Below are 11,188 nucleotides of genomic sequence, written 5' to 3'. Positions count from 1 at the left end.
ATAGTAGTAATAATAATAATGTATCCACCTCATGAATAAACTTATCCTGAACATCACAGTATTAAACACAGCATTTATTAAAAATATATTTATATATTAATGTGGTATATTTGCTGTTAGCCTAGCATTAGCCTGTTGCTCATTCACATGATGTTACACCAGATCTTAATCATGCAGCTGAGTTAATAAAAACCCAGTTAGTTTATTTCTGTTAAGTGAATTAAACAGTTTTGTGTCTAAAAGTTCTTCATGTGTTAACGTATTGATGAAGTTTGCTGCTGTTTCATCTGTTTCATCTGTTCCCTTCAGCCGTAGCGTGACCTCCTCTCAGGGCCAGAGGATTTGATTCCCCTGCATCCCATAATAAGTGGGATTGAACTTGGTGATTGAGTGGGTTTTGACATGTTGATTCAACTTTATGATCAACAACAACAGAACATTAGCAGCAGGACTGTTGTTTTAGTTCAACCTGAGTTTACGCACCAAGCTGACGTAGGCGCTCGTGAACAGTCGGTTCCATCCTGCAGGAATGGTTATCATGTCTGGGACTACATGAATACCCTGTTACAAACACGGTAGGAACAAGTTCAGCCCCAGTGACAGCATGTTGCATTATCTGATATGAGCTCTGGAGGAGATTTGTGTGAGGAGCAGGGGGAGGAAACCTCCTCGCTGTGGTCCTCCCCTCCTGCTGCCGGTCTATAAGACTGCAGGTCTGCTGAAGTCAGTCCAAACAGACAGGATGCGCTCCTCATGCTGCTCCTCTGCCAGATCACAAACACTGAAGGTAAGACTGGGTTCCACTTTTATTTCCTTGAACTGGTGCAAACACGATGGTCGTGATGCAGAAACCTTTTCTCTTGTTTCTAGTTGAACCAGATTCTGTTTGGGGCACTTCTGTGTTAATGCTTTAATTCTCTGATGCAGCTGTTTCCTCTTGTCACCTAGAAAAAGGCTGATTTGTAACTGAACTTTGTTTTCTGGGTCTAATTACTGAAGTGTTTTTTATTGTATTAAAGACGTTTGATGCACAGCAGGTCCACTGGAAAGTGTGCAGGTCAATCCAAGGTGGATTGATGGTGGATTAAAGTGTTTGTTATTGACAATTATTATATATTTTTTAATATATGTAATAGAAAATGAATTAAGTTGATATTTTCAGTAAATTTTTTAATAGTGTGACATTTCCAGACTAAATAAAAAAATCTATAGGATCTTAATCTCAACTCATTTTCACTGCCTGTGTGAGATGAATGCACACTAAAAACATAATCTAGTATGTTATTAGTGTTTTTAATGACTTTTATATAAATTAGAAAAGCAGAGATGTTAGGAACTCAGGAAGAGTGATGGACAGTTCAGAAAAAACATGCAACAAATGCCTCAAGTTGAACTCAAACAGGGAATTTAACAGCTGGTGCATTAAACGTTGTGTTCATGCATTTGTTTCTCTGTCTTCTCATCTTCAGGTGTTGTGTGTTCGGATGTGCATGTTCTACTCCACCATGTATCTAACAGGCTGGCCGCTTTCTGCAGAGGCAGCCAGACTCCGCTGTGGCTCTGATCTTCTCAGTGACCTCATATTCGTGTGTGGGGATCGTGGGATCTATTTAGGTGAGTTTGTCCTCGTGTTCAGAACCTGCTTTACACAACTATGAAACGTCACTTTAGATGATTTATTATGAAGCTGTATCTTTACTGTCTCAGTAATGATGAGGTCAAGAGGTCACCAACAGCAGTACACAGCTGAAGTTAGGGGCTGTTTTAAATGTGCAGCTTAGTCTGCAAATTAAATTTAAATCCATTTTATTTTATCTGTCTCTCCTCCCAATGCATTTACAATCTCTGTGTTTTTAAATATGCATAATAATCACGTCCATATAGCTGATTGTATTAGATGTTGCGGCATCTTTTGATTATTAGACACTGAACTCAAATGGCTGTGAATTAAAACATACATTCAAATGCTGATGTATTAATTTATTCTCACTATAGAGTTTAATAAATATTTAAAAACAGATTGCATCAAATGTTTTCCAGGTTACTCTACCCTGTGAGTTGACACTCACACTAGCAGGAGCTTACACAGCAGATATGGTCATGGTCATCATGTCCACATGAAAACACCACAGTTATTCTGAGCAAATTATCAGCTGCTTAACAACAAAACATATTCTGTTCATCTATTTACATGAACCGATAGCCACAACACAACTGGAAGGTACCACCAAAATCAAATTTTATTATTTATCTCAATTATTTATCTCTTAAATTTGAGTCCCGTGTTTTATACAATAGCAGTTGATCATAAGGAAAAATAAATGTGACTGTGTTGGATTGAGAAAGTCAGAACAAACCACGACACTGTAAGGCTTCTCACTCAGCACTTTGTTATTATTATTGCTATTAGAATTAATTTCTCCCTCTCCCAGAGATTGACACACACTGTGGGCCCTTTCACCTGTTTAACTTTTCCCTGTTCTGGCCAAGGCCACCTCCTCCATCTGCTATCAGTGTGCTGGTAATCCACCAACAGGGCGGTGCACTCACCAGAACACTGTGCCTCAGTGTGGGTGATAGATTTATTGTTTAAACTCTTATTATCTGAGAGCGACTCAAATAAATTTAATGTCACTGGGCAAAATAGACGATTCCCAGTATGTACTTCACATAGGACGACGACGTCATCCTGCATGATTCATACAGATTACAACCAAGATTATATTAATTTAAACACAGAGGGGGACAATCTTTGTCAGGATACAAGTATAATATAGCAGCTTAAAAGACGAATGTCACTTTGAAATTTCGTTCTCCACAGGTAAAGGAAGGTGGTCTGGTTACGGTGCTCGGCCCAGAGGAAAGGGGATAGTAGACCAGTGCTGTCGGCCGGCCGGATGTGAACTTCATCACCTGGAGATGTACTGCGCTAAACCCAAGAGCCAGCAGACCACAGCTTACCCCCCCACAACGACAGCTGCGTATGGCACTCCACAGACAGACGTGGTAAGATCCCCCTCTCCTACAGCTGTGGAAGAGCTGATTTCTATGAGGTTACTCCTTGAACAAATCAACAACCAGTTATCCTACAACAGAATCTAATGAAGCATTAAGTAATTAATTAATTAATTAGAAAATTTAAAACCACCACAGCAACAAAATCCAGCTTTAATTTGAGAGTTCCACTAAGAATTCCTCAGAGTAATTGTTCACTATACAATAAGTGATAGTTTCTGCTCATTTTAAACCCAACACAGGGTCAAGGTTCCTTGACTCACCGTTTCCCCTTTTCTTTGTCTTGCAGGCTCAGCAGTTTGACGCCGTGTTTCAGAGGAGACTTGCGATGCACCTGGGGGGTCCCGACAGTGCAAAAAGGGAAACTTATAGAAAGAAGACGCAGCCTTCCCTTCAAAAGAAGAGCAAAGTTTCATCATCACGCAGGAGGATTAACACTCAGAACACGACCAGTGGACCTTCTTCAGCCTCTAGGAGTCCTCTTAAAAGAACGATGCAGCCTGACTCATGACCTTTGACCTCCTAAAAGAACTATTTATTTTTACCTGACTGAGTCCAGCAGGTTTAAAAGGTGGATGCTGACTGTTGTGATGTGAGCATCTGCTGAGTCGGGGTCCCAGAGGTCTGAAGCTCCTGATTAGCGACACATTTGGAGGGATGCAACACACTCAGACATACTGGATGTATGTAGGAAGAAATAGACGGGTGCAGTCCTGACCCCACCTCCAGCCTGGCACTAGCCTCTGTGGACTCTCTCTGTCACCGTGTGGGAGGGATGAGCCTCAGTTGTTCTGTTTTAAAGTGAAGAATCGTGCCACATCATTACTGAACTGAACTTCTAAGAGCCCGGTGCAGTTTTTGGCTTGTTGTGTTTCCACTGTGTTTGAAGCAGCAATATTTTCAAAGTTGTTTTAGCATATTGGCATGTTCACTAACTTACAGACCTGCTGAGCAGACGTGCAGCCACATTAGATGTGGAGCTACTGTTTAAACATAAGTTCAGTGCTCGTTTCGTGATGAGATCAAATCCTTGTTAGCGACTTTTACTCATTATCATTTATTTAAAGTTAGTGACACATCACACTGCTGTTCTCTGATTGGCACTTTGACTGAACATTGTTTTTAGGCTACAGAAGAAGTTTGTGCACTTACTGAATGAATCTGATCTTATCCTGCGTGTCTGCAATGACTCCAAACATTGTATATAAGCGTGTTATGTACAATAATTCATTATTTATTCAACAGTGACCACAATAATTATTAAAACGTTCTAAATCTCTTTGGATTCTGTGAGCTTCGTGTCTTTATGGCTTCATTTGAAACCTCTGCACAAAGGTTGCAGTTCGACCGTGTCGTTGCTCTTGTGGTGTTTTTTTATCTGGCAACATGAACACAGTTGTTTTCAGTTTAGAAATATTTTAGAACAATATATTTAACACATCTTAACATTTTGTTTTGACGTTCAGCTTCAGTGCAATCATAAATAACTGATTCCTATTACTTTGACACGGCTGAAGTTATCATCTCTTTCCAAGACCTTTCTAAGGACTCTGAAGGCCATCGCAGCTCTCTGTGAAGAGCGGCCTGATAAAACAAACAGTCCTCTGTCCTTTGAAAGCAGTAATGTGAGATTAGACGCTAATATCAGACCATGTTTCAGCTTTCAGGGAAAATGTGAGGTATGAGGAAGGTGCTGCAGTATCTGGACATCTTCATGTGCAGATACATGTATGATTTTTAACAATGAACACAGTTTTCCCTGCATGTAACGGTCGTTTCAGCTGTGAAAAACCCAACCACGCTCAAATATTAACTTTAGATTTCTAAAAGCCACCAGTAAAGCTGCAGACATACTTGCTAAATACATTTTAAAACCTTTTGTATTTGCTGTAATGTCTTGTGTGACTGTGGTGTTTGTGTTTATTAAAAGATGTGCCGTCATCAGAGCCAAAAATAGGTTTATTGACATAAGGACTTTCCCTTTGTGGTTTTGTGCTCAATAACAGGACATACAGTAGGTCTTAAATAGACAGTGACTGTCTTCAGCTGCTCAGAGACACACAGAGCATCACAGGATCTGTGAAACATGGCGTCATCACCCAGGACACTCTCTGTCCAGGTGACGTGATACAGGAAACAACCTGAGACACCTCAACACACACTGAACCACATTCACAAACCGCATCTACTGTAATAATATGTGCAATAATGTACTTTGTGCACTCTGTCTACTCTTCACATCATGTCAGCTGCAACTGTTTTTATAGTATCTTATTTTTTGTCAGGTACTATATGGAGTCAATGCTCTATACTGAAGCTTTTTTATTTTTTTACAGTGGACTGTTGTAAACTATTACTTTCATTATTATTTTGTTTGCTATTGATACTTTTCAAACTTGCTAATCTGACTAAAGAGGCAGATCAAGATTTTCAGTGTGCGTGTTTGATCAAAGATGCAACAACATGCTGCACTGCGAAGGCCGGTGTAGGAATCAAGATGAGAGACTTCAACACCAAATGCCAATAAAACGTCAGTAAAATGTTTCTTAGAGTCATTGTTAGAAGCTGTACGGACACAGAAAGCATTATTTATATCAGCTACAAAGTGAATTATTACAGCTGTGTGTGTGTGTGTGTGTGTGTGTGTGTGTGTCTATAGCTGTATATACTGCTGCTCTTCACCAAAGGTCCCACAGAAGACAGTAACAGAATTCCTTCAAGGTGTGAAACATATAAAGTGTGCAAAGTGTTCCCGTCTAACGTTTCCCCCTTTTTACTCCGACAGCCACAGTTCACTCGTGGCCATGAGAAGAAAATGTGAGTGGAGGCTTTATTAGAATAGTTCTGCATGGGAAGAGATGGGAGTAAATAACGCTATCAGGCCGTGACGCAAGCAGCTGCAGGGAGAGCGCTCTCCCCTACTCCCTTATCTGGTCGAGCGTGCACAGCTGTTACTATGTTGAGAAGTCAAAAAGCCAGGAACACCTTCCTGCCTGACAGGAGACTTTTCAAAGAGCTCGTCTAGTTCGAACCAGATTAGATGGGATTCAGTGGGGGGCAAAGTAAAGTCTGGAGGTTCAACTGGCTGCAGAGGAAATCCTGCAGCTTCACCCACCCAACGTCTTCAGAAATGTTGAGTCAGCGAGTGCACGTTTTTAACAGCACAGCAAATTTCCTGTTTGCAAACAACAATTCAAGATAATGAGACATTTTATCACACAGACATTTATTTTACAGCTTTAATTACCTTAATAAATAAAAATACAATTTAAAAATGATGATTAAAAATCACCTGTCAGTCCATAAAGTGGTTAAAATCTGTTCCATCTTTACCACTTGTGTTGTTCTTTGTTTCAAACCAAGGTGCAGGTAACTTCAGTCTTTAGAGTTTGTGGAGTAGATTTTGACTGGACGTGTACGTGTATGTTAGGAACAGGATGCAAGACAAAATTCTTGTCTTTTAAAGTCAACTGAAGAATTTTAAGAGGTAGTTCTGCTTGTAGCGAATACTTAGACATGTATCTGTACTTCTCCCACCTCTGCTGGTGAGTTCCAGGGGTTCAGCTCAGAGCTGGGGGGTGGAGGAGCCGACAGTCTAACATTAGCTGCAGCTAAAGGGTCACCTTGTTTTTATATTTGGATGGTGAATGAACTCTGACACTGATACTAACAATAAAGCGTCTATGAAAATGTGTGTGCTGTGTCGCATGCATCAGAGATATAAGAGCTGTAAATACAGTTACTCACTAATCGAGCAAAAAGGAAAGAAGAACGTACTGATGATGCCAACTTTACTCACTTGAACAAACTGAACTGAACTGAACTGAAACTGATGATTAAAAGACAACGACAGCATCCATTTCAGAAAGACGTTGAGGCTTCTCACAGAGAAATGATGCTGATACGTGGATACAGAGGAAGGCGACACTTCTCCAAACCGTGTCGACACAAACCTCTTTATGAAGTTATGTTCTTATTTGTGAAGGTCTGTGAAGATTCTCACATCCATGTTCATTCAAGACATCCTGAAACCTTCTGGATGGAAGCATCAGAACGTCGCGCTGCCTCTGAACAGCAGTTAGTGGGTTAATATCTCATCCGTCGTGATCTCTTCACTACTCTAATGTGCTGTTGATTTCCCGCTCAAACATTTTGCTGTGTTTGGACAAATCGCCTGTCTGCTGTTTGTGTGTGCAAAGCCTGTCAACAGGTCCACCTGCCCCTGACTACGGGAGTTCAGCGAGGCTGTATCCTATCTCTCTTCCAAGGCTGCTGAAGGATCTGGATGATCTCCTTTTCCTGCTGCCATATCAGCAGGGTCATATCTGCAGCAGAGCAGCTGCAGACTCACTCAACCTGGTCCAATAACACATTGTGTGGTTGGCAGCGACTCCCATCAAGCAATATCTGCTCCTGCAGAGGTCAAACTGACACCTGAACTATCGAGGAACAACATACAGACGGGTGACAAACTATCTAGACCTGTACAGTGAGGGGATCCAGTGGATCTGCTGTAACGGACGAGTGCATCAAATCAAAGAAGACAAAACAACCAAAGAAGAACTTATATTATGGAGAAATGTGAGCTTCACTGACACACGGTGTCAGATTTATCAAGAAATAAGAACCATTGATACACAACACTAATGAAAACAGGTTCAGCACGAATAACTGGATGTTACTGTGTAAACGTGTTTGACACAACACAGACACCTGGTGAAAACCTCCTCACTCATGCATCACAGTGGGACTACAGTGTTCTCAGTCCCTGTCTGTCGTGTCTGTGGTGTTGGACTCAGAGTCCTTATCTGTTCATGTTTGATTCAGCCAGTAAGAAAAACTGGCCTCCAACCACCAAGCACCTGCTCGGCTTTGTTGTCGTCTCATTAAACCATGACCATGACCAGTGTCAACAGCCTGCATTGGACCTTCAGCGCAGGCTGCCAGTCACGCACAGCGCACGGACAGACATGTTTTTGACAGTGTCCCAGTGCCCTCGCTGGACGCTCAGCTCTCTGGCGCTGAATCACCCTTCAGAGACAAAGAGCAACATCCCAACACGTCTCTGAACTTCCAACAGACACTTTTTGTTATTTCTTGTTACAGCGACATTAAGACACGACTGTAGCTTCGTAATTTGACTTAGTAGCAGTAGTAACTGGTTATTTTGGCCACTTTGCTGCATTTGTGTTTTTCACTCTACAGCTACAGGTTTATACAAGTCTGAAAGGTCACTGTGCGTGGGGTTGACCTTTGACATGGTCGTGTGCAGCAGGTGTGTCCTGCCCCAAATTACCCTGATCTGAGGTGGTATCATCCGGCCTCTGATTGGCTGAACACACCTGATCCATGTAACCAGCACTGGGAACAAACAGGCGCACCTGATTGAGCCACCATGAAGTTCAGAAATATCACAGGTAAATAAAAATCAGTTACAGGACAAGAGCAGAGTTGGAGCACTGGGAGAGGGAGACAGCCTAGAGAACATTAGTGGTAGATCAAAACAGAAAACACATGCACAGTAAATATAAGCTCCAATCTCTACTGCACTCGGTGTTTGGGTACACTGTTAAGATTGGTGAGGATGTAAACAGATGATTACCAACAGGGAACAGGGTAAATGTGTCTTTATGCAGCCGGCTACAGCACACAGATTTTTCTTTTTCATTTTTACTACTTTCTTGTGACATTTATTGTTAAATAAAATAGAAATACAATAAAATACAATTATAAAAACAACAACTCAATTATAGAATCTTTACCAAAAGGAAAAGAAAAAAACAAATAATACTAATTATTATTATTATTATTATTATTATTATTATTATTATTATTATTATTATTATTATTATTATTATTATTATTATTATTATTATTATTATTATTATTATTATAGTAGTAATAACTATTTCGTCCTAAATCTCACAGTAAATTTTAGAAAATCTTCTTTTCAGAGAGGAGAGGTGTAAATGCTGTTGTCAGAAATCAACAGGTTAAAACATAAAACACTGTTTCTGTTCTGATCTGTGAATCTTTGATATGAAGTTAGAAACATTTTGTTAAATTAAATATTTCAGAAGTTAGATGAAGCTCAGTCTCACGGATGCACGTGCAGCACTGGAGGTGATTTCCACTTTATAATAAAGGAGAAAAACATGATACTTAATGAAATTAAATTAAACTTATTGTAATTATAACTATATTGTATTTGATAGTTTTAGTGACTTTAAAGATGCAGGTTCCTAAAACAAACTAATAAATGATTGTGTTTTATTATAAATTACTATTTTTAACTGTTATTAATTACTATTACTATTTTATTACTATATTACTATTAATCTGGTAGTAAAGTACAGAAAGTGATTAAAATTAGAGACATTTGATCCTGATTCTTATTAATTAGTAGAAATATTTCTTCAACATTGAAGAAACATTGAAGAAAACACCATTTGATCCATTTTGAATTAGTTTTTTGTTGTGTTACCATCAGAGGCCAAGTAACTGCACAGTAACTGAGGGGAATCACTGTCTGTCACTGCAGTGGAGGAATCTCTGTAACTTGATGACAAAGATTTCCCTCATTTTAAATCAGGACCTTTAACCCAAACCTCAATCTTTATGCCTGAACCGACAGTTGTCACGTCATGAACACAGACAGGACATCGTGTTGGAAGGAACAAGTGTCATCGTGCTGATAGTGGACTTCAGATCAGAAGATGCTCTTGTGTCTTATTGTGTATGTTGTTGTTTACTTTGGGTGATTTGTACTGAGATCAGGTGCTATTATATATATAATATAACTATTATATATAGATATTTCATATATCATATAGAAATGAAGTCAGTCTGCAGTGATGGGAACACATAGGAGCTGCTGTCTGATGGGATCTGATGTTGATGAACTCCGACATGCGTTATGTAAGATTTATCTTTGATGTACTCTGTCTATTACAGACAAGATGAAACACTAACATGTGGGACAAGGACTTTGTGATTAGACCTTGTCTGTGACCGGCTTCTCCACCACGTCCAGACTGTGTGGCTCTGAGTGACGTCCTGCTGCGGTCTATCACATCAGACAGCACAGGATGAGTGACAGGCAGGAGCACATCGGTCTGAAGAGATATGACACTATCAGAATAACATTCTGTGGACTTTCCCCTAATGACAGTAAAGTTTTCACATACATTTCTATATATTAAGTATGTGGCAGGTTTTTTAAAGGGGCCTGAGTTCACATTTAGCATCAGTGTGAATGCAGATCATGGCAGCGCCCTCTAGGGGCTGAAGCAGTAACATCCTCACCCTCAGAGGTGAGAGGAGGCTGGAGGCTCCTCGTTAGGAGCTCAGCTGTATCATGTGCAGAGGTTGGTTTCAAATCTTTAAACTGCGTCTGCTGAATCTATAGATTGGGCCGTGGGTTTGATGTGAGCGTAAACAGAGCAGCCAGGAGTCGTATTAATAACATTAAATGACTTTTAGAGGACATTAGACAGACGACCTGTGGAAACAGGAACGACAACACCTACAGTGACATGAAAAGGAAGTGAACAGCGCTGTATGTCCAGCAGTAAATGATTGGAAAGCGCAGCTCACATAATGGCTCCATAGGGTAAGAGCTGTTTCACTGTTACTGCTTATTAATAATCTCACTTTATTAATAATTAAATTGATGTCAAGACAAACATGAATAATCTTCACCTCATGCTTGGCTGAAACACTCCACTTTTAGCTGTATTATCACAGTCAACATATTGTCAAACTGAAGGTCTGACTTTATCCTGGAGTCAGTAAAATAAATGCTATGAAATTTGGAGTTGATATCAGGCTGCGCATCATGTTACATACTGTACGTTAACGATTACATGGCTGATGTGACCTACTCCTGTTTGCTTATCAGCTCGGATATGATGTGTTTATATAACTGAACTTATAGAGTGAAATAGCAGACTTACTATATTATATCATAAAAACTATCAGTACACTGCAAGTACAAGAGGGAACAATGCTATACTTATAATACATTTACATGATGTTTACACTGGGGACAATAGTAAGGACAACAGCTGACTTGAAATGTGACATCTGCTGGTCTGAGTGTGGTGTTATCATCTATTATTCAGTTCTTTGCATGAGTCCCTCTGCAAAGAAACACTGTTCATTATGAAGATGA

The 11,188-nt window shown here is 39.9% G+C and overlaps 1 protein-coding gene across 1 annotated transcript; it reads left to right on the top strand.

Annotated features, from left to right (window-relative positions):
• Positions 1–726: 726 nt before the first annotated feature.
• Positions 727–4,256, top strand: igf3 (insulin-like growth factor 3). Its single transcript, XM_026368577.1, has 4 exons — positions 727–787; positions 1,470–1,614; positions 2,822–3,006; positions 3,305–4,256. The coding sequence occupies exons 1-4, from the start codon at positions 743–745 to the stop codon at positions 3,524–3,526; spliced, it is 597 nt and encodes a 198-aa protein (XP_026224362.1). The 5' UTR covers positions 727–742; the 3' UTR covers positions 3,527–4,256.
• The last annotated feature ends 6,932 nt before the right edge of the window (positions 4,257–11,188 follow it).

The sequence above is a fragment of the Anabas testudineus genome, chromosome 7, assembly GCF_900324465.2.
Source record: "Anabas testudineus chromosome 7, fAnaTes1.2, whole genome shotgun sequence".
Classification (NCBI taxonomy): domain Eukaryota; kingdom Metazoa; phylum Chordata; class Actinopteri; order Anabantiformes; family Anabantidae; genus Anabas; species Anabas testudineus.
This window is presented reverse-complemented; position numbering and strand designations above follow the sequence as displayed.

What these genes read in the sequence shown, in the direction of transcription:
- igf3 (XM_026368577.1), top strand. Translation starts at nt 743, where the DNA reads ATGCGCTCCTCATGCTGCTCCTCTGCCAGATCACAAACACTGAAG. An exon ending in CCAGATCACAAACACTGAAG is followed by an intron (nt 788 to 1,469) that starts GTAAGACTGGGT and finishes TCTCATCTTCAG; the next exon opens with GTGTTGTGTGTTCGGATGTG. An exon ending in GCACTCCACAGACAGACGTG is followed by an intron (nt 3,007 to 3,304) that starts GTAAGATCCCCC and finishes TTTGTCTTGCAG; the next exon opens with GCTCAGCAGTTTGACGCCGT.